The sequence below is a fragment of the Anopheles marshallii genome, chromosome 3 (genome assembly GCF_943734725.1).
Source record: "Anopheles marshallii chromosome 3, idAnoMarsDA_429_01, whole genome shotgun sequence".
Lineage (NCBI taxonomy): Eukaryota > Metazoa > Arthropoda > Insecta > Diptera > Culicidae > Anopheles > Anopheles marshallii.
Window position 1 is genome coordinate 24367415 of NC_071327.1, and position 27243 is coordinate 24394657.

General features: G+C 42.6%; 1 protein-coding gene across 1 annotated transcript; it reads right to left on the minus strand.

Annotated features, from left to right (window-relative positions):
• Window positions 1–156: 156 nt before the first annotated feature.
• LOC128715693 (FK506-binding protein 2) lies at window positions 157–16770 on the minus strand. The gene is made up of 3 exons (XM_053810605.1): window positions 16595–16770; window positions 608–696; window positions 157–539 (listed from the first exon to the last, which is right to left on the minus strand). The coding sequence occupies exons 1-3, from the start codon at window positions 16768–16770 to the stop codon at window positions 169–171; spliced, it is 636 nt and encodes a 211-aa protein (XP_053666580.1). The 3' UTR covers window positions 157–168.
• Window positions 16771–27243: the final 10473 nt, after the last annotated feature.

Genomic DNA, 27243 nt, shown 5'->3' on the forward strand with positions numbered 1-27243 from the left:
TCCTCAACTCTGTGGGTGTATGCCTTCCTGCGTACTAACTAACGTACGTTAAATAGAACCGTATGCTGGACGTAGATTTTATCGACGTAAAAAAAACAACTGAATTATAATAAAATTACTAAAAAAAACGGAAACACACCGTCCACCCGCTGCCAGTGCCGGCCAGTCTTACAGCTCGTCATGCTTCGGACCCGAAAACTCGTCGTGCGAGATGTAGCCGTTCTTGTCCTTGTCCTCGTGCTGGAAGATTTCCTCCACCAGCTTGTCGTGTTCGGCGATCATGTTCTTGATGTCCTCCGACTCCTGGCCACCGTCGGCGGCGACCATCTGCTTCTTCAGGTACTCGCTCACCTCCTCGCGGCTCAGCTGCATGTCCTTGTTTTCGTCGATCTCCTTGAACACGTTCGTGGTTGGGGGCGAATCGCCGATGTTGATCAGCTCGACGTCAAACACGAGGGTCGCACCGCCGGGAATAACGTTTCCGGCTCCCCGGTCACCATAGCCGAGCTCTGGCGGGATGGTCAGCACACGCTTCTCACCTGTAGGAAATTGTGGATGAGTAATTAATCCTGATGGAAATGTCGAAACATGGTGACGGAAAACTTACCGACGCACATGTCTGTCAGACCCTGGTCCCATCCTTTAATAACCTGACCGGCTCCGAGCTGGAAGGTGAAAGGCTGGTCACGGTCGAAGCTGTAAGGCGAAGGAACATACAGTGGAAATTAGTAAGGTTCTCAAATTTAACTAAGTTCTTTAATACAAACATTAACTAAAGAATATTAATTTTTAATATTAAGAATATTTCAATCTCAGAATGAGAAATTATATTTCAATGATTAGTCCTACAATAACTTGAATTTATTTCTTGGTGAATTTCCTGGATTTTAAAAACATATTTAAAAAATCCTTCAAAGCTATGGTTGAAAGAAAGCTGTGCAGCAAACAAAACGAGCTGCTTAAGCCCCAGGAGCGAAACGGCAACGAGTTGTATTAAATCTTCCTCAAACATTTCCGTTGATGAGAAAATTATTTGAAATTCGGATGCTCTGCATTCGGGAAAATGCATCCTTTGCTCCCTTCCATTCGGTTCTCTTGCTCCAAAAAACGCTGTGATTAAACAATGTAAACGGGAGAGAATCTTTGTCTTTTTCAGTCTCAATGCTTAGCACGACGGTGTAGTGCAATGTTATTTTTGTAATTAAAAGCAAATATTAACACATGCCATGTACTTAGCATCCTCGTGAGGTTTGCCTTCCGGCTGGAAAAGAGCATAATCGATACGGAAACGATGCTTTCACACCCTTAAAAAAACCTTCAGACAACCTTTACTTCTTCCATGGTACGGAAAATAAATCGGAAGGATTCCTTGAGAAATTGAAATAAAGGTGCCAAGAAAAAAGGGATTTTTCCGACTCGATGTCGTTCGAGCTATTTTTTTGCCACACTTTAACCTTCAACCCTGATGCTGGTTGGCATACAAGGGGAGTTTGTACAAAATAAAACTCTATTCACATTTTACACCAATTGATGTGTGTGCCATGTGTGTGCGGGGAAGGGAGAAAAAAGGCTTGGCGTCCGCTTTCGCCGCTCACATGTTCATTTGATCGAAGGGAACTGCTTCGGCAAACTGTTAGCATTAATAATTGAGCAGTGGTTCGATTGGTTTTTAGTTTCGGTTTCCGAAGCGAAAACACTTCTGCTGCCGATACACACCCAGGGCGGTGATAATATCGTGAGGTTATCCGGTCCACCCCATCCGACGCACCTCAGTGGTCCATTTATTCTCCTCCACATCCTGGTCAGATGGTTTGGCCTTCACACACATACACCCATGCAGCGACTACCGGAAAGGGTTATAACCATCCGGGAGTGTTGCTAGCGTATCGCCGGCGTAAAAAAACCATCGTGGAAAGAAATTCTTCTCGATTTATTTGATGTGAGTTTGAAGGTGGTTCGGGCAGTGGGGGTGAGAGCAGCATCCAGGAACCGAACTGGAACTGCAGTGCCATCAAATCACTTTGCGCGTGAAAGCGAGTACAAGTCCTTTTCCGCGCGTTGAACGTTGAAGCCAAACGATACGCCACTTAGTGAAAGTATGGCCGACCACAGCCAGGCCGTGTTTTACTGCCCTGTAGGCTCCCCTCCCCGTAGCCCCCCCCCCCCGGTTTCGCACACGTATTGGTTGTAAATAGTGCACTGAAGTAAAACCCGAGTCAAACGTTTGACAGCACAGGAAAAACAAATAACTTTCGCAAAAGAATTATCCTTACGCGGCACTCGGAGCACTTTAAGACTCCCCTAGCGGCACCCCCGGGGAGGATTCTGTTGCAGATACACTGCACGGCGGCCTCATCGGAGGTGGTGAATATCTTAATTTTTCAAACCCTTCCGCAGACACGCCACAGATCGGCGAGGCTGTAGATGTGCGACGGTGGTGAGGTATCTTATGATGGTCCAGCTGGTGTTACGACGAAACGTGGAATTATTCACCAGAATGTTGGGTAATAAAATCAAATAATCATGAGCCCCTGAGCCCCGGTTCGCGAACTGCAACTAAACAGGTTCAGAAGGGTTTGGGAATGATTTTCAAACTTTTGCGATCCACGTTCTACCGCACGAACAGCTGACTGCCAGTGTTATGGTTATTTAACCGTACAAAGTATTGATTTTTATAACGTTCTAAAGGAAATGGTTTGAACGAATTGGTACATAGTTTTTTTTTTTGTGCGAAAATGCGATCCAATTTTTGTTATTCCCAACGATTATTTTGAAGGAAAAAAAATAATACAGTACGTAGCATAATTTTAGGCTAACTTGGTTTTATTATAGGGATGTAAAGGCAGTTCCCAAGACACGCCATTATAAGTGACTGCTATAAACCTTTATTTGTATCTCAAATTTAAGTTGTTTATAGTTCTAAGTTAGAAAGTTGACTTCCTTCTTTGCAATTAATTTATTCATCAAATCAGGTGTTTTTTTGAGTGAATACTTTAAAATAAATTAAAAACAAATATTTTATATAACAAAAGAAGGTATTTTCGATCAATTTTCCACCCTTTTGCTAATATTTTGTGCTATAAATTAATTCTGCTGTCGAATTTGCAAAAACCTCCTATCTCTGAATCCACCAATAAGAGGAACCGCGTATCTCGGAGACAGGCTGTAGTAGAATTTATTAATGATTGTTTTATATTCTGTAAAATAATTTTATGTTGCATGTGAGTAATAGTTTACAAATTTTTATCAGGAGACTCCTTTTAAAAATTTAATACGAAAAAATATCCTTATGGGCATTTAATTTCTATGATTACATCGCAGAATTGTGACTATTTTAGTTCCTTTTAGCCTACGTTCACGAAATTAAATGCTAGAAACATAACTTTCAAAAGAAAATTAAATAAAAAATGAAAATATAAGAAAACTCGAAAAAAAACACAAAACAAACGAATGGATTCAATACGGGTGGAAAACTTTCACTGCCATGAATCATCGCCCCGCGCGCGCTGAAGGAAAAACGAGCTGGTGACGCCGTCAATTAACCGCTCACGGGGTTTTATTTATCTATGTTTGTTCATCCCTTATCAGTGTAACGATCCCCACATTAGTGTGCAGTACCATCCGTTAAACGGTATGCACCTTCTTTCCGCGCTGCAGTTATGTTTCCGTGCGTTGACAGAAATTAGTAGTTTGCATTATTTATGAGCACCGAGCATAGTATAAGGGCACGACTTTTCGCTGCTGTTACACTTTTTTCTACTGCATGTTGTTGGTTTGTGTTTCTTCACCGCCAGCAGAGGCGTTTGAGTCGGCACAGTCTAACGGGAACTCGGACAGAACTGGGACACCAGTCTGGGACGTTTGTCGTTTTGCAGCTTTTTGATGCTAATCGAAGGTAAACGCCTCGTGCCGTACATGCATTTCTTTCCCTCCAACCTGGATGCCAACTCGGCGAAACGCATTTCATTTGTAAATGGATTTTTTAATGCATTGTTTTGTGCTCGTAAGAACGGAAAACCCATTTCGACGCGCAAATTGTGACCAAATCAAGGAGAGTTCATCTGTTTCGGTGATGCAAAACATCCAACTGGGTCTGCTACAACCCGTTATGTTCGTCGAGAACGGACTAATGTCGCGGTTTGATGATGCGTACGTGAATCGCGAAGCTACGAAGTGACGCGCACAAGCCTTGGTTACGCAACGGCCCTGTCATGGAACCGGTTTAAGTTGAACGATCGCACACTCGGTCGGAGTAGGAGGAAGTGTTCTCACGAACGTACTTTCAACCCATTCGCTACGTAATCATGTGCTCATCTTTGGCCAACAGTTCATGCATATGATTGTGGCGTGAAATTTACTGGCGACGAATTTACTATAGGAACCTACGAGAAGGCATCGCGAAATATTGCGCTTACGTATCGGCAAAATGAACGAAAATGGCACTTGAACTTGTTTGAATCAGATTTAAAATTTAACACAAGCAATAACTTATGAAAGAGCATTACATTTTAACAACACAATAATGTGCAATATTGGACAAAAAATGAAACCTAAATGATAAACAGGTGTGTGACGTTTAGGATGATCTAATCGCACCGAATGTCAGCATCAGAATGAACATCATAGTGCTAAATGTATAGTCTAACACACCATTGATTTGAATGTTTAGCAGTGTTATACTGAACAGTAAAAATTTCTCAACGGAACATTTTTTAAAAATGTTTTTGGTAAACTTTTTTTATATTTTAAGTTTAAATTTGTATATTACATTTAATTAAACTTAAGTTTTCTTATCATCATATAGTTATGTTCCTAACTGTATAAATAAACATAGAACCTCCATTATTCCGAAACGCTCTTTGTTGGACTCTTTTGGGAACTCGAATTGAGTTAAAATTGAAATTCATTCCAAACAGAAGAATTCATTTCGTTCCATTCATAAATTATTTCAATTTTAAAGGTGTTGGGTAAAGGTGTAATATTTAAAGGTGTTTATTACAAAATATCAACATCCCGAAAGAATTGCCTATGCTCAGTAGCGGATGAATTTCCTCAAGCAAATGCTGCGCTTGGCGAAACATGAAAAATGACATTCATAAACAAATGCTACCCTCGGTCCCTCGGTGACAACCACACTCGAGCAGTGGAGTGCCATCGTCCACACTATATTATCTCACAAGAAATGTGTCACCGAGCCGTGCTGGCAAGACAGACGACAGTGTCGTACGCCGGAATCCCTCGCACAGACGATTACACTGACTGCATCCGACCAACGTGTACCGAAGGGAAATATGTTGGCCAATCGTATGTAAACCAGAGCATTAGACGAAAAAACTGAGCAAGCACACTGAGCAACCACTCTTGATGTAGCCCGTATGTTCCTGCCACAACCACAACCGGAATTAGAAAGATCATTTTTCGCCAAATCCTGCCCCCAACACGGGACACATCGTCCTTGCTTTTGCGGTGTCGGTTGTCATCTCGCGCAGAGCAACAGGATTTGCTCGTCTCGAGATCCTGAAGAAGCATCTCGCAAACCTGCCCTCCTAGGAATACAACCCAAACGTCGCGAAAGAGAAATGTCGCGCTTCTTGACGCATTTTCCCTCGATGGTAAAGGCGAGGGAAAAATCGTTTGTTTAACACAACGGAGCGGTTCATCTTCGTGTTTCTTGTGTCACGTTGATTGAAGCAATTAAAAATCGTCCACCAAATTAGACTCACGCTCCGCTCAGCTCGTTTCGTCTGGTGCTGGGATGGTGTGGAGGGAAAAGCGGGAACCCGGATGATACCGGAAGTGCCGCAAGACTAATTGTGGTCATCAGAAAACGGGGAGAAATTTCGCACAAGTCCGTGACCGGTGACCGTTCACCCGCTTTACAATTGCAAGAAAGTGAAAACATCGCAGTAATAATATTAAAATTAATAAATATACTGTCTTGTAACGTACGGTAAAACTGTGAGTGGGCTTTGATGACTCCACCAGTTCCGGAACGCATCTTGAACCGTCCCAGTTTTGGGTTATAATGTGATCAGGGATGAAAATAAGACGAAAAGACGACGGACAGGTGAAAGTTGTGAATGAGCCATATTCGAGAGTGCTCGTCGTGGAGAACCTTTTTCGAAGTGGCGCAGTTGATGGGTTACAACTAAACCAACGCATTGTGACTCACGATTTATTTAGGTCGGCTGGTGATGAAATAGACTTTAATTGATTAACCTATAGCAGAATAGTATTTGTTTGTTTTTGCTTTAAACATTAACTTCCCTCTTTCACAAATCACAAGCGAATAAAAAGTGCGAATAATATTGATACTGATTGGTGCACCATTATAGCGTACGACACCTGTCCGCAATGGGATTTATATGCTTTACTTGTAGCAAAAATATTATCTCTTATCAACAAGATTTCATACGCAGCGTTATGCACCATAAGGGCTTCAAAAAATTGCCAACCAAAAGCACACACGCGAAACTGTCACATAAATATATCAATAACCATAACAATAAAACCAGACACACACAACAATTCCAAGTTCTCACACAAAATCCAGCCACCCAAATTTATGTACTCACGGTACGCTTTTCCTATTTGAAGCGAATCGATCCAAGCACAACTAGAGCACACCGGAATTGTACCGGATGTTGCAAATTTGTACTTAAAGATTCCGCGCGAACCATCGTCAGTACCGGGGACCATCACTATGGGGCTTTATTTTACGATGCAATCGACAATCATTCTGGCCCCGTGCTAGACTTTTGGACGACATAAAAGTTCGGGCGCGGGAAAAATAATATGTCTGTTGCTCACTGCCCGCACAGCGCAGGTTAAAGGTTAGTTTAGCACCGATCGTGTTGGGATAAACAAACGTAGCCGGGAATTTCGGGTTGGGTATTACATTATTTACGTTTATGATTCGGTTGCATATGTTTTGAGAGATGCTGTTTGCTGTTTGTGCTATCTTTAAACGTTCCAAATAAATTCCATGCCCAGAATTGAGTTAAGCAAAAACAAAGTGAGTGTAAAAGTTACGGTTTTTATAAATAAATTTAAATAAATTATAGAATTAAGGAACACAGTGCCAAGCAATATAAACAAATTTTAGTTCAATTTTGAAACCCCAAAAAAACTTCTCTTCTACCAATCCGTCGTCTGTTCGATCGATCAAATCGCTGTGGCGCTAAAACTTTTATCGTCCTCAACAGGCACTCCTAAACAGCCGCTCTGTGCGATGGAAAAGTGTCGCAAAAACTTTGTGTATGTACTGTTGACAGAATACATTGCAAGGGCGCTAGTGTCTTTCTATGCCATTTTTCGTCCCTTGGTTTACTATGGTCTGCTTATTCTAGTGAATAGACATAGCAAAAGGGTGCATACCATGCGGAGTTACTGCTACGACACCATAGCATGCGAACGGAAACGGATGTGAACCCTGGTATATGTGGACCTCCGACCTGGTGATCTCCGGCCAACGTCGTCGATACGTCAGACAGCTGACAAGATACAAGCATCTTTTTAAAAATGTATCACATGAATTTGGGTAGCATTTTTTCCCTCCTGCTGTTGTCTATTATATGTGCTCCAACACAAACATTTAGACCACATCTGTAAGATTTGTTTGCCCGCCAGGGTAATGGTTTGGCACAGTGCACACGTATAACGCTTTGCTTGGGGCTGAACCTGCTGGATAGTTCTGCAAAACTCCAGCTGCAAATGAGATCTTCAAGCTGGTGAGCAATTTTACGATTACGTTCCCGGGTTTTTCGGTAGTAAACAGTGGCATACTCTTTTTTTTCTCCTTCCGTCTCATTTCACCCCTTTTAGCCGACTTCCACACACGGTGCCGGCGATAAATTATTCAGCGACCAGGAACGGGCACGGCACATGAGGCTTCGCTCTCCTTCATCAAAACCATTTAGATTTATCTCAACTACATGTCAGGAATACGATTGCTGACCGCGCAATCGATCAAGTCGGGAAGTTTTTAGTGTTGATTAAAAAGGACGAGTCACTGGCTCGAAGTACTCAAATATGTGTCAAAACGAATCCTTTAATATTCTTTTAAAGCCGAATTTAGTAAAGTAACATCAAATGAATGGTTGCTAAGTTCACGCACGCTATCAGGCATGTAATATAAACTTTAAATTCAAAATTATAGTACAACCTAAACTCTCCTCAGGAATATTCCTCCCAACCTTATGATGGTGGTGGCTTAATATTCGTCCTTCGGGAAGATGCGTCGTTCCACACAATTGCGACCGGAATTGTTGATAGCGACGGAAACAAATTCCGACACTACCCTTAGAAAATCCACCACACTGCTTAAACTCTCACATTTATTCTGCGTTATCGCGGGATCGCGAAACTCCGTGTGCCGCGAGTAATCCTTTGACCGAGCTGCAGCAACCATCGCGTTGTACTATTGCGCGAGGTGGGCTTATTTTTTTCCCACCACTGCTCTTATGAAAATGAGACAAGTGTATCATACATATTAGATTTTTTGCATGAATATCTGATTTATCCAATTGTTTCTATCCTCAATTCGCGAACGTTACCATCCCCAATCCCTGGGAATGGCACCTGGCAGCGAGGTTTCCCAAAACAAGCATCGAGCAGAAGTGTTGCGAATTTTTACTCGCAGCAATTTCGACTACAAAATGCAAAGCAAACGATGGGCCCCGGGTAACCGTGCCACCAGAAGCACCCTGCTTAACTGGAATGAAATTGCTCGAAACAACCAAACATTGGTTGGACTTTGTTTGGTCGACACCGTTTTTGTAGGGAAAAGTTCTCCGCCGTGCTGGCGTGGCTTCCCACTCGAACCCTGCAGCACGTGAGCATCCTTGAGTGGCCGATTAAAGGGATTTACAGGAAGCAAACGTTGGCAGTGCAAACAACTAGCCTGTAACGTTGTATCCTGAAGTGAAACACGCTACGCTCGGCAAACGTACCCGAAACAAGATCAAATGGGAAACAAATTTCCCACTCATAAAACATTTTCCCCCGTTGCATGAATCTCGTTTGCCGAGCCCACTTTATGCGCTGGCCGCCCCTCATATCGAGGTTTGGAAGCTGTTGAAAATTTTATAATGATGTTATGACGACATCCGACGGTATGGTGCGAACCGGGGGCCCACCAGAAGAACGCTTAATTTATCACTTTTCCCCCCTGCGGAATCGTTCCGTATGGCACGGAAGCGAAATAATCATCACCACATACACATCCTTCGCCGTGGGAGAAAGATAAAGGTAAGGTAAAAATTCATCATAAACCCTTCACAGCGCCCTCATCAAGACGGTTTGACATGTTTCGGCAAAGCTTCTCGGTTGACCACGAACTGGATAGGTAGTGTGCACTGGAACTCCTGTTACCATCCCTATCAGCCCTCTGGATCACCCACACAGGGCCTGACATAAAGTGTTTTGTCATAAAAATTGAAACCTTCTGTCGTTGGGTCCCATTTTTTGTACCATTCCGTCGTGCACAAGGTGCAACCTGAGCGAAGTTCACATCCCCACCGAACGATGCAGCCAGCACCGTGCATGGCTGTGCGCTGCTAGACATGCCACAGGGCAGTACAATATTTCCGGAAATTAGCTCGATAGAATGTCATTATCCTGCCGGGAAGCCGGTCCTGTCAACGGTGCATACACCACGGTCGGCTTCTTGCGGGCGGTGAAAGAATGTGTTCTTCGCATGACACGCGTACCTAACTGCTGGCACGCTTATCGCTGAAGTTGTGCAAGAAGCCCAGGATGCCTTCTTTTGAGATTTATTAACTTAGCATGCTCTTCCAGCTCGACCAGAATGACCCGATTATGTTTCAATTTGTCGCTACTTGCAGATGAGAAGAGGCGAGGGCGTATGATGACGCTCGTAAAACTTAGGACGAGTCAGGACAATGATGGATCCACATGAAAGTGTGGTTTAAAGTTGTATTTTAAGGTTTAATTATGAGTGCCCCAAGATTTTTTCTATTAAATAGACTTTTGAAAAATGTGTTTTTAACTGAAACGATGTGTTTTATTTAGCTATTGTTAAAACAGCATTAGAATTAATGCTATTCTTTAAATATCACATTTATTTATTTCTTGCATTTTCATAGAATAAATTTAATGGACCTTGTTGAAAAGGGAAAAATGTCTTTGAAATTTAACAAACTGTGTAGTAAATTTCAACCTCACAATATAAATATGCAGTCGCTTATTTTGCTTAATATCACCCACAATCTCCTGATTGATTGAATTCACCTCCAAAAAATCCCAACGCTACTTTGCATCTGACTTCGTCCAACAATACTGTGGCCCTTCCATTCTTCCCTTACCTTGCTACCAAACGCTTCCTACAGCTGCTGCCCCACACATACACGTGAATGGAAGCAGTGATTTTCCGGCATTACATCAGCAATCACTCATGTTTGCCCTGCCGACAATCAAACTCATTCCCACCGATGGGACCTTGGGGGAAACAAGTCAACCGATAACATGTGCACCAGGAGTCCTTAATTTGGTTGCTATTTTCTTGCAGCGAGCGGAAAAAGGAAAATTCTTACGCACGTCTTCGTACATACTTCCATCGATACGGATTTTACTGCAGTGGTTGGAATATACTGTCGGCGCAGGAATGGAAGCGATCGTCCACGAACGACCCCAGGCAGAAGAATCTCAACAGCGCGATCCGCTTCATAATTGATGAGATTGAAGTTCATCTTTCAGGCAGCTCTGGTTCTTTTCCTTGGCTCTGTCTCTCGCTCTTTTGCGCATTTAGCAATGGCCTGTTTTCGTCGTTTACCCTACGCAACGGTCTACGCTGGGGTTAGCAATATGACAAAACTTGATATCCTGATGCGAGACCATTCGTCCCCGAGGACGATAAAAAAACATATAGCTCCTGCGGAAGGTGGATAGCTCAAACGCACCGACTAACGGACCATCCGACCACGACCACCGAGATGTGGCTGGGAATATGGGACGCGAACCTCTCCACATTATGTCCCATTTTCCGGACGCTTTAGCAATGTTTGAGCGCTTCCTTAACCGGCCAAGAAGAACCATCCTCGGCGTGGCTCTGGATAACCGTACAGTGCGATACTTCACAGACAATTCCACCTGCCCGCTGGATCATGTTCTGCTTCCACCGGTTGCCCTTAGTGTTCGCGGTTCGCTACAAAACTCTTCCGCGTTATACTTGCACATGCTTATGTTTTTATTTGTCGTTGAGAGAAGATTTTTTCCTTCACTTTAGCCGCCGCCAGACCATCATCTTGTCGGCTCGCTAGAGGATTGCAACAATATCCCGTACTGTTCGCGCCCGGTTCGGGGCCCACATGAATAATAAACATGTTACTGGGCGGGTGACATTAAAGTGCTACTAAAACACCGGTTGTGATACTTTGCGCTCGTACGTAAAGGCGCACAGGACGACATCGCGATCTTCCAGCGTGTTTTTGTTGTGCCTTTTTATGTTGCTAGTGTGCCACTACCGACCGGCGGCGCAAATGACATTCTTCCGTGCCGCTCTCGAATAAGTCGGATTAATTTTCAAATTGACCACTGGGAGTGGCGAACGCTTGAGAACCGTGCGCCACGACACGAAAAAGTGTTATGGTGTCGGGTTTTTTTTTTTTACTATAAATCTTACCGAACGTTAGTACGGTGCTAAGTAACATTTGGTTTTAAGGAGCCTTTTTGTAAAGTACATTAAGCTTACGAAGAAAATTGATAAGTACAGTGTTCAAAGATGACCCAGCTTAAGTGGTTCAAGTGCATTGAATGGAAATGGCAATGCAAAATAAATTACGGATTTAAATTACAACATTGAACAACAATTTCGTACATCAAACAAAATGTTGAAGTTGCTGAAGTGAAGAATTGTTGGGAAAGTCCCAATTGTTTTGAACAGAAAACTTAAAAACTTCCATTTTAAATTATTTATCTCCTCAGACAAGCGTCTCCAATAAAGTTTTTTTTAAAAGAAGATTTATTGTCAGAATACCCAAAGAAGGTAAAAGATGTTTTGCAAACAAAGACTTATGGACTTAATTTTGTTTAAATTGTGTAAGGTTTGGAATAGGTCCTTATAACAAAATAAAACTGCTGTACAACAAAACTGTAGACATCTCTATTATTCGCCCAACAGCAGATAGAATCACTGAAAACTTTAACACAACCGTGGAATACTTGATCTTGGAAATATGTCAACCGTGGAATACTTGACTACTCCAGAACAAGATGTTCATACTCTTACTTTGATCATACAACCTGGACGTAATTACGTGTGGGCGTGTTACGAAAGATAGATTTAGATAAGGGTTTAAATTCAGAGTCTCCAGAGATCCAATTCCGATTTTCAAGACACGCAGCTGAACCACTAGAATACATTCGACTTCATCAATTTAGGATCAAAATTGGCAAAAGAGGTTTAAATGCAAACCTCCACAGTATTCAAAGTGTATTAATTTTATTCAAGAACATCATTCTATTCAGATCAACATTAATGAAAGCTCGATGCTACCAGTGACTTATTGATTTACACTATAACTTGCTTCTCAAAAGTTGGGTCATCCAAGAAGTTCCAATTTCATAAAATAACCCGAAATTAGACAATCGTACATTATCGTATATTGAACGCAACCAACCCAAGAAAGTACCCACAGCTATTCCAATACGTAACACATTGCATTTTTCCACCGACTACCATTCTTCGGTTACATTCCAATCGGCACAAAGTACAACTCCGGAAGGAACTGCCTTTACATGCCTTAGTGTCAGGGAGCTCCCAGGGCAAATGAACGGTCCCGTAATAAATAATAAAAAAAATAACACCCTTCGCCCCTTGTTTCGATTACTGTTTGCACAACATATCAGGTGGTAATGAAGGCATTGATTCAGATATTCCATCCAACCATATCAGTGATGTAAAAAAACCCGGCATGCCCGCGTGCAGCACTGCACTTACATTGCATGAAAGGGTGCACAACCAAACAATTAAACAAAACTATTTTTTCCCTCCTACGCCGCTGTGATGGGTTTGGGTTCCCGCATATCCAACCATTTGCGTACGGTTCCGGCAAGTTGTAACACACGGTGCAGTTGCAGTTTCGGTTTAGCGCCGATCGCAACTGCAATGCAATGGTGAATGTGCTCATCATGTGTGTTTGTGTGTGTGTTTTTTTTTTTCATTTATCTTTTATTTCTGGTTGCAGTTTACACTAGTTCGCCTTCTTTCTCTCTAGATCCCCGGCCGCATTGTTAGATATTTGGACAGTTCCCACGTGCAAGGCGTGAAATAAAACATGCATTTCACTTCCTTCACTTTTCCCACCTTTGCCTTTAGTATTTGTAGCTTCTTCCTGCATCACTGCAAAGCGCGGCGGCGACTTCGTGATTATGGCTTTCTATTTCAATGCTCCTCAAACAAACGATCGGCCGTGGCTGGATTTTGCCAGCCTTCCGGACACGATTTAATCCGCGACCTCTGGGCAAGGTGGGCAAAACGGTAAGCCAAACAACAAATGCTGGTGAAATGCGCAAAAAAAAGTGCCACGCAGCGTGTCCTAGGCGAGGAGCAAGGAAAACCACCCTAAACAAACTTTCTATCTCCGTTTCGGAAAGGAATGCCTTATTTTGCACGTCTGTGTGCCGGCGTGCAGGGAAGGGGGTTTTCCCCCTCGTTGCAGCGACATTTTTGTTTTGTTTTTCACTCCGTGCGTTAATCGCAATGTAAAACACGTCACCTATCGCGCCGGAGGTTTTAATGCTCGCGGTGCGTTTCTGCTGGCGCCACACACGTGAAGCCTTGCCGTGAACCACAACACTTTTCACTGCTAAACCGATGTGGAAGTGAAAGTCAGACGGGTGTGTGTGTGTTAGCAAAACATTCCCCAATTCTTTCACCTCCCGGGAAGGGAGCTCCTGTTTGGCCGTTTACCGCAAACCGTCACTCATAATCGCTAGACGATGGTAGACGATTGGACCCCCGGTGGACCGATAACACGACACACCAGTGCTGAACCCTACAGCTCCCTTAGCTTCCCCAATCTTCACTGACGTTTTTACGTAACGCCACGATGGTACTGAAACGCAGCCAAAAAGCGATAAACCTTCGCACGACGACGGTTCGACTCGACTGCATTCGGGAATGTGCGGAGACTCGTCAATTATCCGGCAGATAGTTTGAATTATTGAAAGGCTGCACCGAGAGGGCGAGCAGGCCATTCGTCGACGAGCAACGTATGCGTACTCAGGGAGCGACTCCAATTTCCCGTGCACGTTGGAGTTCCAGTGTCGTTAAGATCATTGAAAATCGTTATGCATTCAATGCAAGATGTATTATGCATGCAGGCATGCAAAAAACCACGCCACTTCGGCGGTGATTACCTCTGCATTAGCGATGCGTCTCGTACGAGGCCGCGACTTTTATGCATACCCAAACACATCTAATCCCGCACGGTAATAACTTCATGCATGCGGGCGCCGAAAAGCCCGGTATATTGACCCTAATCTGTGCAATTAGTGTTTGGCACCGGGAGAGCAGGGAGTTCACGTGATAAGAAAAAATATATCTTCACTTTTATGAGTGCGACCGGCTTAATGACACCTTACCGCCACAGTGTTTCAATTTTGGGTAGGCTCGCCCGAGATGGGAAGCGATCGTTAAGCACGAAGCCACCGTCATGCTTTCGGCTTATGAAGTGTGCTTACTTATTTGAATTGATGAGAACGTAACGATGAGAAAGTGTGTTTGTCCTCCGCTGATGAAGAAGATGGTGCCGCCTCTCGTTTCGAAAGTCTATGAGCTTGCTGTAGTCAAATTTAGTATCACACGAATCATTAACTCTTTGTTGCAAATATTCAGAAAGAGCTAGCATCTTGTCACGAACAGCGAAAAACTGATGTGACGAACAATTGATTTTGCTCCTGCTAATCATTGAAGCATACCATTTTAAATACGCTTCACTAGCAACCTGATTACAAGCGTATGAATTAAGCTTTTCCGCAAGAACGACGCTGTCAGCGACAGATTTATCGTACGAGAATAAGCGGACCGGTCGGGTTTCACTTTTTCATTCCATCCGTTTCAATCGTGCCGTACCTTTTGGGCGAGACAATGCCAATACCTTCGGCATTTCTTCTCTTCTATGCGACCGGTTGCCCCGAGTACCGGACCGCACCGGGGCACTCACAAAACCGGAAGTGCTTTTCCGTTTTCTCCCTCGACTGGTTACGTTCTTGCATGTAGTAACTAGCGCTGAGCCGTGTATTTTTTTTTCCAAATCGATTCCCCCCCAAACCCTACGCTTCAGGTGCGTACCGCAGGAAAAATCACTCACTCAAGAAAATGTTGTATTCCCACAATAAATCTGTCCGGCTCGACGGTCCTCAACCAAAACCACGTCCAAAAGAAGAAGAAAAAAAAAACACATGATGGGGCCAGCATTATAGCCAAACTCTCGCGAGGGGTGCCATAAATCGTTTTACTGATGGTACCGGGGCGCTTTTGGGGGTGGAAAATACTCCCACCGCTTTGCAGATTCCTCAGGGCTGTTTGTCGTTGTTGTTGCTTCATTCATAAATGATGAGGTCAAATCGCTCATTCTCGTGACAGCAGCAAATCTTGTGCCTCAAAATTTTCAGCGCAACTTGTATCGGCACATTGTAGTTATGCGAAAAAAAAACATGTTTTTAATTATCATATTTGACTGTAAAACAAAGCAAAATATGAAAAAATGTATTAACAAACAGGAACTTTAGTGAATAGTAAGCATAGATTGAGGGACATTGTCCCAGGATGCACTTGTATATGCGTCAAAAATGTAGAATTTTATTAATCTGAAGGCTCTATCTTAATTTAATCATAAATCAAAACTTGTTGATAAACATCAGAATTGCATGTTAAAGTTACCAGAATGATAGTTCTGGTGTGTCTGCACCATTGTCCATTGTTGAAATTTCAACTGCTGGTCTCATCAGCTGCCTATAAACACCATGAAAGTCCCCGGTCCAGACACGTTTGGCGTACGCATTGCGGTTTTCCATTCAACGCCGCGCGTGAAAAGCTTTATTGAGAGACGGTAATTTATGGCAAATTGTAAAATGTATTGCCCTCACACAGCCTTCCACTCTACGGCGGACATGTAAACCGAGGGGAGTTTTCCGACTCGACTCCGGGCTCCGGACATAGGAACGCACGCAGACAGTGCATGGTCACGAGCAAAAGTGAGTGACAAAATTTGTACCACATCACCTTACCGTGGGGCGAAAAATGGGCCGAAGGATTATCAGCTGCATGTTACCGTGTCAGGCGCGCCGTGTCGGCCTGGAGACGGTAGCATCAATTTGACCCCCCCAAAAAAACGGCAACCACCGATAAGCCGCTCAATGGTACCATTTCACTAACCATTTGTTCCGGTCTAACATTCCGTACGGTTCACTTAGCACACAAACACACGGGAACACTTAGTATGTGCGTTGACATAATTAGACCATTCGAGGTAGGGTTTTCACACATTTTCTCCTTCGTGGAAAGTATTGAGAATTTTCACACACTCCAAACTATGCCGCCAGGCGCTGGGTGACGGTTGCACCGACTTACCTGGAGTCGAATTTGGTACCATCGGTCAGCTTGCCGGTGTAGTGCATCGTCAGCATGTCACCGTTCTTTGATTTGGTCGTGCAGCCCTCGGGCACGCTCACAACATCCACCTTCAGCTTCGACTCGCAGATGGCCACCGCCACCAGGCACGAAAGGATGATGAGTTTTGAAAGCATCTGAAAGAGTTATGGAAAGAAAGCCAAACAATATCAGGAGGAGATTGATTAAATGGTTTAAAGGGGTTCTTATTATCATAAAACTTTGAACCTTATTTATCATCGTTAATGCAAAAACTTAAGTAGGCGATGAATTAATTCTTACTCTATCTGATCTTATCGTTTTCTTCAATACAACGGGATAAGATACAATATAGTTTTTGTACTTTCTTGCATTTAGTGCAGCAAATTGATTTAACGTATAAAATCTATTCCTAATGTAATGATAAGCGGCACTATCTCTAATAATGTATAATGTATTTTTGTTTGTTAAGAAATGTTCTTAAAAACTCATATAATTGACTTTAGGAGAGTTGTAAAAACCTCGAGTCTGAGCTGTTTTCTGACATTTCCTCGAAAAAAGGTTGGAATTAAAAGAATAATCATAAATAATTTGAAATGAAAATAATTGATTTGACTGCCAGTGGACCGAATTAACAATTAACAACAATATGGCGGATGGTTCATCTTGAGAAAATGATTTCTTGGTGAAAATTTTGTCAGAATTTCGTCTTTCAAACGAAGAGACATCAATTTAAATATTGTTTCGCTCTTCTAATGCTAGTAAATTGAGTAACGCAGTTTTTCTGATGAAATTTTCAATCAATAAATAGCTTTCCCATTTTTGCGGCGTTCAAAACAGTACGTGTTTTATAGAACAATCACATTCAAATACATGTTCCTTTGCCTCAAAACGAATGTTACGAACGAATAGGTACATTGGCTATCGCTATCATTTTAACCTTTCCACACCCGTGAACTCAGCCTCGTACGATAAGAGCTTACGTAACGATCGCACAATCGAAGTGCAGCAAACTGCCAATGCAAATGAAAAAAAAAAAAAAACAGCGCATAAAAAGACAAGAACAAATGGCAAACAGCAGGCGATAAATGCACCGTCTTGTTTGACCTTGCACTTGCCACTTGGATCGAAGCAGGCGAAGCTGTTGCATTCTACCACTGATCGTGACCGTGTTGCCAATGCAGGTTATTTGTTGCGCTTCTTGTTCTGTCTGCGACGCACCGAAATATACAAACTTCACATTTCCTTCGCCGATGTCTACGATCAGTCAACGGTGCGATCGCCTACTTTGTAGCCATCGGCCGGAAACGTAAACGATCGCCGTACCGTCGCATAACGGCTTCTTCAAAATGCATTTCTCCATGGTACACTCCAATCGAAACTGCTGGAAACTTTGTGGCAGTGACTTCCAAGCATTCCAAGAAAGCTTCCATCGGTACGCGGTTGTTTTTTTTTCGGCATCTCTCGGACACAGCATCGAAACGTTCACTTTTTCACCGCCAGGCTAAACTCCACGCCGGCCGTGCTTGTGTTGCCCTCGGTGCAGCACTACTTATCCGGTTTGCAACCCAAACCGGATCTAGCGCTGATCCGGGAATGGGCGCTAGATGCGATTTCTCGGCCCGCGTACCAACCAAGAAGTCACACTACTAACCTTTTCCGTTGCTATTTTCTATCGCTCTATAAGCTGGTGGACACTTCCAAAACAAAAACAAGTACAATCCAGTCGTGGTAACGGTGGAAGAAAGAAAAAGCTCAACAACCGCACTCAACAGCACACGAAAAAACAAAAACCGTCGCCACACGAACGGAACTGCGTTTGGCAAGGGAGTTGAGGACGCACTACTGGAAAAGCACCAACCGCCGTCGACAGCGAGCAGATTGAAAGTAGTCCAGATTGCTCCCGGGCAGTAAACTTTCTTCGCGACTTAACCGTCCTATCTCTCGGTGCCGAAGCTGGTTCCTTGCCGCTGGAAGGGGGACCGATACTCCAAATCTCCCTTCCCTGCTTGCCGTTGAGGCTCTGGGACCGGTTCATGCTTTGCTTGCTTATGGTGCACCACCACCGCGCCGCGTACAACAACAACGCTGGCCGTCTCTGTTCGGCACGAGACCGTGCTAGTTCCGTCCCATCCAACCCATGCATCTCGCTTCTGCGGCCGGCACAGTTTCCTCTCCCTATCTCCCTTTCGTGCGCTTTAACTCACGCACGCAAAAAACCTTGCTGATACGGTAAAGCAACGACAGCGGCGATGACGTTACAGCTAGCATCCGTCAGAAAATCTACAAATTGCGCCACGTTGGAAGAATCAAAGCCGATCAGCGACTGTTTCGTAATTAGTTTTTGGAATTGAGATTGTGTGCCCTAGCACGTGGACATTGTTTCTTGGAAAATGCGAAACAGGAACTCTGATTTTTTGGAACAACCGTCACACCGACCAATCCACGATCACCGCGTGTCACTGCTAGTGCCGGCTGGTGATAGAATGTTGTTTCGGTGCGCAATACAAACTCACTGCGAGAAGCAAACAAAAAAAGCGACCCAGAACACAAGTTTCATCACAGCACACAAGTTCTCACCTTGACTGTTGCGGTCTATCACTTTTCTACTACTAACTCGGTCTCTCGGTACGATGGAATTCGCTGTCTGTACAGGCGCACGCACCGCTCAGCTCTCTTCCACGCTTTAACGCCAAAACGCAACAATCGTACCCGTTGAATACCGACGCATAGTGAGACGGACAGCGGGTACAGCTGTGTGGGTGCGTTTGATACCGTATCTTGTCAAAGTACATTTGATTAATTTCTTTCCGATTGCATTGTTTTACGCGCTTATGCAGTGACTTGTGGTTTCATTGCTTCCTGCACAGAATTGTCTTGTATAACATAATGATTCAGTTAGGAATGCAAACAGATAACCGGACGTCTATAATTATGACAAGGAGTGTGATGAGCAATCTGTAGAATTTCGGGAATAATACAATATCTATATTACACTGCAAAAATTATTGGTACTTTGTATTCTACTGTGCAGTTTAAGTATGCCCACCACGCATACCAATGCACATTGCTTTAGTGAAAGAGACAAAACATACGTTTTGGTCGAATGAACGCATTACAAAAGTGTGTGTGTGTTGTTTTGAAACAGATGGTGCAGCAAGGCGATCATCTACTGTATCGTAGGATTTTTTTTACACTTGTTTTATGATATTTGCATTAAATTTGGAAATGAGAAAACATGAGTATTGAAATCATTTCATTTAGTGTCATTTGTATATAACTATTTGTTCATAGCTTGGAATATGGAATCAAATAATTGGGGTTTTTTTTAAACAAATACTCGTAAATAAATTGTGCATACAACTTACTTCATATTCTAAACTTTATTGAACACTGTTTGGTTTGTACTTTATGAATTTTCAAGAAAGCTGTTCTTAAATTAAACATTTAAAATATGAAAATATGTACAGTAAAGACAACAGTGTTAAAATTGTTTATGGAATAAGTTAAATTTACTTGAGTAGAGTCACCCCTGCCTTAATTCATTCCACATCAGCAACAGGTCCGTAGGGTGAATGCAGTTCACAACATACCTTTTGTTTCGCTCTTACGCTCTCTTTTTGCACTTGCTCTAACTTGGTTCGAGCATAGCATTTATTATGCTCGGTTAGGTTTCTATGCTCGCGAGATAAAAATATATTGCTTTCTGTTTCATTCCGCTCATAAACTTATCTCTTTCTGTTAAAGCGAAGCAAACGTATGTTATGCTAAGACATTCCAGCACAAACAAATTGTGAGCGTTGATTTTATCGCAAGTGACTTCAACGTTATGGTAAAACTGTTAACTAAGTTGCAACAAGTAGCAAAAATATTGGCATTCGTTTGAATTTCACTGTACCCTATCCACGTGATCCGAAGGCGCATATTTGCTTGAAAATGATTGTACCAACAAAACTTTCTTGTTTGCCCCTAAATGTATACAATTGAAAGCTACATTTTTCAAATAAAATCAGTGCAGAGATTGCGTACTATTCTTGGTACTTTAAGCTGATCGTATTCGTGGTTTATGTCGAGGAAATAAACGATTTGTTGGACAACGCTGTAACCACACTATGGATTGGATGAGGTTAGTCAATGTAATGATTTTTTCATGACAAACATTTTGCCTTTTTAGCTTCCTTCCAAACCAGCATCAGCTCAAATGATTAACTTTTAGGTTTCAAATGAATTGATAACATACATGTTTATTGCTCATTGCTTACGTTTAAGCTGTGATAAAAATTAATAAACACGTATTGTCTCATACTTGAGATAATGCGATCGTGATCACCAAATTGTTGCCTTTGTACAGCTTACTATTGATTTCAACCGCTTGCCGAAGACGTTTGTCTTGATAACCGAGTAACAAAATTCGATAGTTTCGTGGACAATTAACACTTTACGGTGCGTATTTACAAAACCTATCTACTCTAATCTTCACACTACACGACTGAACAATTACGGTGGGATGAAATCTTTCGCCTTAAAGACAGCGAATAGAAATTTGATAATGAAAATAATGAATGTTAATTGCCTGTGACCGTGAAGTTGAAGTTTGTCTGGGGGAAGAAACAAAACAGAAATGGCCTGCAATAATTACGATACAAGCGATTGTGAATAATGTTAAGCAAAGAATAATTAAGGTGACACGTGTTCTAAAAAAAGTCTCCTCTTACCGCTTGTAATGTGCGTTAGTATTTTAATTATAAATCCCAAAAACAGCACTATGTCGGATATTAATCCACATTCATTTTAAAATTCAGAAAAATTATATCCATTTTACCGATAATCGAGACCATTAATTGATAGCAGATGACATTCGAAATTTTAATATACACATCAAACAATTTGTATTTTTGATTTTTCGATACAGTATTATGTTAAATGTTATAATTTGAATTCTTTGATGTTTGTAGATTATTTAATCCATTTGGGATCATCACTTCTCATCGTTTGATCTAATACTTCTAAAGGAGATAAATAGAATTGCCATTAAAATTGATGATCATAATTGATATAATAGTGACGATCTCTATGAACTGCGCGGCGAATTTACTTTCGTACAGCAGATTAGAATGGCCAGGCACCGCTCGGCTGGTCACGTCATGAGGATGACACCGGACGACCCAGCCCGTAAAATCCTTTAAGGTCGTCCACATGGACAGAGGAGGCGTGGTAGTCCAAAATTGAGATGGAGTGATGGCGTTGATGCGTCTGCCAGCAAGACCGGGATAATGGATTGGCAGACGAAGATGCTCGACAGGTGCTGCAGCAGGCCAAGGCCGGGAAGCGATTGTAGCGCCTAGTTAATAAGTAAGTAAGTAGAATTGGTATCTTATATTCTTATATCAAGTACTGATCTTATATGAAGTGAAAGTACCTACGTGATGCGATCGAATGAATGAAAAAATAAATAATTTAAGGTTCTCGAGTACAAGTGGTAATGTTCCCGGCATTTCTGAGATCTTTTCAAGTTGAACTCGGTAGCCAAAGACTATTTGTTAGCACTACTACCACAGAATTATGTACGAATTGATTGAGTTTTCTGGAAATATTGGACTGTCCAACAAACCAACTCGCAGCTTTAAAATGCAAAAACAAAAATACAAAATAATTTTATATTTTGTCATTTTAGAAACTTTGTATCGATCGATTTATTGATCATAATATTTCACATCTCTACAAAATGTCAATCACAAAGCAGTCATTAAAAAATAAATTTAAACAAAAAACCAAACGTCCATCCTCTTACCCATTCACGTACCACAGTGTCGCCACTAAGCTAGACACTTGGGGTTGAGCCTCCTGCGTCGAGTTCGTTTTGCGTTCATTATCGTTTATCGTTTGATGCTGTTCGAATCAGCTTTCAAGCGCGATCGCGAACCGCGTACTCCAGCTCCATTCCATTGCCAGTATCTTATCGTGCAGTTTCCCCACACGCGAGGTGATCGGTGCTTTCTGTGTGAGATTATCTTGTTACGATCGATCGGTTCTTCCCCAGCCAAACCGGCACACGTTTTGGGAATATTTAGTGGTGGTGTATTTCATTTTCTTGTTCGGGTATTTTGCGACATCAAATTTATGACATTCCGTACCGCGACCCCTGCCCCCTCCTCCCCCTCCACCGGCGGACGTTTGTTTGGACGACCGTCTGCCAAATGCTGCCTCGCCGAAACGCGATTCGCCGTACAAAAGCAGGAGTTGCCGTTGCGGTCTTTGCGGTGCCTTCGTCTTTTCGTCCTGACGTAAAACCCCCCCTCGCACAGTGTGAAGTGCGTGCCGGTGGCTTAGTGTTGTTGGAGTGATTGGCATTTTTTCGCTTTTCGTGCAGCATGTTGCGAATGTTGGGCGCTTGGTATCGTGCAGTGGCCCGTGTTTTGCGTGTTTTGTATTCACTGGCGAGTGGTGCAGTGGTGGGAGTTGAATTTGGGACTTTCGGTAAACCGTAGGTCTAGCCTTCTGCATAGAGTGCGCGATCGGACCGTTGAAACAGGTTGGAATTGAAGTGGAAAGGAGTGAAACGTACACCGTGGGGCAAGGGACGCAACCGAAAGCCATTGTTCAAATAGGTCACTGTCCAACGATGTGTTTGCTCATGTGTAACCGATGGTGATGCTGGGATCGACACAGCAAACAAATTTTATAGCCAACCGTCCCAAACGAATTGTTAACGCAAATCAAACGCTGGCTGCGTTGCGCCCGTATCGCGTCGAAATCGGTCCACAAACGGAAACGAGTGTATTATGCAGCTAGAACACTCCTGCTGGGCATCGCGATCGAATCAATGTGTGCGATCAGATTAGGCCGTAAGGGGTGCAAGTGCGCAATGCCGAGCGCTAGTTAAATATTCACTTGAGCATCAAATCGCGTCGTTAATGTAGCGGCACGTCCCGAACGTGTGAGCGGGCGACAGTGAGGTTGTAAAGCCGTTGTCTGGATGCTGCCTTTTTCGAAGGTCCGGATCGGTTCGTTTCGAATGTTTTTTTTCCCAAAGCCTTCTAAGCGAGATTCATCATCCACGTCTCTGCTCATCTCATACCTACGACCAGATCAGTTTTACTGCTGCATTATCTGCCATTTAAAATCAAAACATTCGACGCAACCAAACCTGAAGTTAAAGAGGTTATTTTATTATTGAAATTGAACGACCACTTTTTTTGCATGTGTCATTGAATGCATTGGACAAATAGTCAGTCGCCACAGTACTTGAAAAGTCCACTCCAGCTGAAAGGTGGCTCTTCATTCGCCTGTACCTCCGCCTCAAGAGACTTCCGAGGGTTCTGTTTTTTTTTGCCAACTGGCATTGCTCAAGTGGATGGTGAATAATTGAAATTTTGTTTACTTCTAAGCATCACTATGATGTTGTCATAGTGGTGTGAGTGAGGAGGAATTGGGATGAGACGGAATAGATTTAATTTAGATCCACCGTAGAGCGATTATCGTAGACGACGTGATATGGAGCGTTAATGGCAGGGTTGTCAAAGACAGTGTACCAACACAGCGTAGACGGAGAATTTAAAATTTTGAGCATTTGATGTTAACTGTTCTGACTCAGAGGAACAGACTGGAGAGCAAGTTTAAGTGTCCGTAGAGCTAGTACTTTAGTTACCAAGTTTTACAACTGTGTGTGTGTTGAAGAAGTCGCCATGCATGAAACTTCGAGACTGTCTCGTTTATCAGGGATGGCATACTATCAAAGAAACAACTATTGAAAAGTTAAAAAAAAACGAACAACTGTCTTGTTCTAGTCAAACTCTTTGAAGTCAGATGGTTGCAACGAAATGAAAGTAATGACAGGGTTTCAAGTAAATAGTTTGACACCCCCTGCGAACGTCCGACTATCACACGGCTAGGAATATATCAAGTGACATGTAATAAATTTCAATTGATGTGTATACTTTGTCTGCCTGCACCGTCCACGTATTCCGTTGCTATTCGGTTCAACAACATGCCCCAATCAAACAATAACAATGCATTGCAATGAGCGAGTAGCTGCACCTGATACACCCGTTGTATATTGAGACCCAGAAGTACAAACACCCAATTCATCAGGTGCTTCGGCTGTGCGTCAACAAACAAAATCCTTCATTGAACCATCCACTCGTGATCGTTCGCCGATCGAAGCAGACAAAGTTAGTGCGAGGTGGAATGTTCCTGTTCGGAATTGTCTGTTATCAGCAATCGAGGTAAAGTGAATTTACCTCGCACGAATTCTAGCGTCTGGAGAGGAGTACTCCTGCTCCAAGTGATTTTACAAACACGGCGAGCAAACGAATGCAGTCGTTGCATTGCGATGGGAGGGAATTTTATGGATTATGGCTTGAAAACCGGTTGATTTGCCGTAAGTCCAAGGGATTCCCGAAACACATCACATGCAACGTGTATAGTGCCGGTTGTATCCACAATGAGGAGATTAAGAGGCAGGCATTATAGGATTTTTAATGTGTGAGATTACTGGCTAGGGTTGCTTGCAATTTAGCTACAGCTGCAATTAGAAAGGGGTTTTAAATATCTTCATTTGTTGCTACATCAACTAAAGATTTGATGAGATGGTATGGTGGTCCTCGTAGTAAACAGTGACCTCAGACCAAAGGTGATGCGCACGAATCATATAATTGCACATGATAATTGTGTTTTTCTTTTATTGATTTCACATCAACACGAACACATTCGTTCGTTCTGGAGACCTCCAAGCTTTGCCCGATCCGCCAGTCATGCAGTTGAAGCTCGCTGGTCAAGACACTGGCAAAACAACCTTCATCTATCCGTCCATCCACAGGCTTCTTGTAGGTCGTTGCCTAAAAACTGGTTTCTCTACTGACAAGGGGGGAATCGTCCTCCCAGAGATCGCCTTCATCCATCATCCATCAGGTGTCTCGAGCGAGTTGCTTGTCCGGTGCGCTTGTGACTCTAGCGATACGTGAAATCAGCATAACGATCCAATTGCATCGGGAAAATATAAATGCATCTCGCGAATTGCAGCTAGCCTCTGCGCCAATTGTAAGCCGGTTGACATGTGCAGGAGTTGGAGTTGTATGAGGGATGCCCTGATGTTTGACGCACCAGCAACCTATGATTAGTGTTTCTAACTAATGAACCTGCAGATAAACGAGGGCTCGCACGATGCGGTAATGAGGCAGGTTTTGCTCTCTTCTATGGCGACTGTCAATGTGAAGCAGGTGTGATCGAGTGTGTACCAAAATTGATAACGATTCCGCCACAAACGGTCCCACTAGCGCTTTCTTGAGCTGAAGCTGCATAGTGTAGTGTACATAAGGCCAGCAGTTGTGTTATTCCCGTCCACGCTGAATGTAGTGCAAAACCGTGTCCGAAATGAGTCGACGCCGGTCTGAAGTGTTTGTGTTTTTTGTGTGTATATTTTCGAATGGCAAAGAGCAGCACAATGCCTGAAGGTTAATGTGAAATTGTCTGTGTTTTGTTTTTATCAGTGCATGGCAGCGTCGTCTGGTGCGAAGCAAAGTGTAGCGAGTGAGTTTTGAGGTGAAGTGCATCAGTGTTACAGATTGTCTGCGAGATCGCGTAACCATCAACCCCGGTGTCAACATTCAAGAAAGAAGCTTGAGCCAGTTGTTCCAGCAAAAGCTAGATAAAATGGCAGCAGTCGAAATGGTGCACATCGAAACTCCACCGTAAGTGTACAAATCTTAAATTGATTTTTAATTTAAAATCGCATATGTGACACAAAATGAGAGAGCTGTTTAACTGTTACGTAATCGCATCTTACTAGTTTTAAAGAGAGCATAATTAAAGGTAGAGTAGATAATAAATTCCATTTAATATGCGAAAAGCAAACGAAAGACAGTAGCTGATAAGTGGCCAAAAATTCCAAATCCACAACAGGTTCTTTGACGTATTTTGGAAGTTGTCTACGCTACAAGTTTCGACGGTGGTTGATGTGAGGAAGGTGTTATGCAAAAATGGAAAAAAACGAAAAATTATTCAAGCTTGATTGGCGCCTGCTATGGACGGGTTTTTCTAAGGATAAGAAGGCGCCATGATAAGCATTATTTTCGGTATGATGTTCACCACATTCTATGATTGTCATCATAGAATCCCACAATGGATGATTGAAGTTATCCCTGATTCTAAGACCAGTCATTAAAATTTATGGTTTAGATTTAGAATATAAAAAGCTTTAATGGTTGAGGAACCGATAAAATTTATTATAGATTCTCATCTCTTGTCATACAACTATTGACGAAGTTTCAACAGAATCTTCTACAAAGAGCACCGAACTTCGCGTTTCATGTTGTGTTGAGCGTGTAGTCTACCTTTAGGCGCAGTGACAACGGTAGTGCTAAAAAGCTTCGTTGAAAGCTTTATGAGCTTCATGATGAGCGTTGCTTTATCAAACATGATTTGTTTTTAAACATTATTCGGAAATTATTTAATTTATTAGTTCATCAATTTATTTAGCAAGTTTTTTTTTTCTAAATTGACTTATTTGCAAACTAATCAGATTATTTCACAATTGAAAAATGATTCATGGGATGAGAGTAATTAATAATAGATAATTCCTTCTGAATTATCATTACAAATATTGGTTATTTGCTACAATATCTAGCACTGTT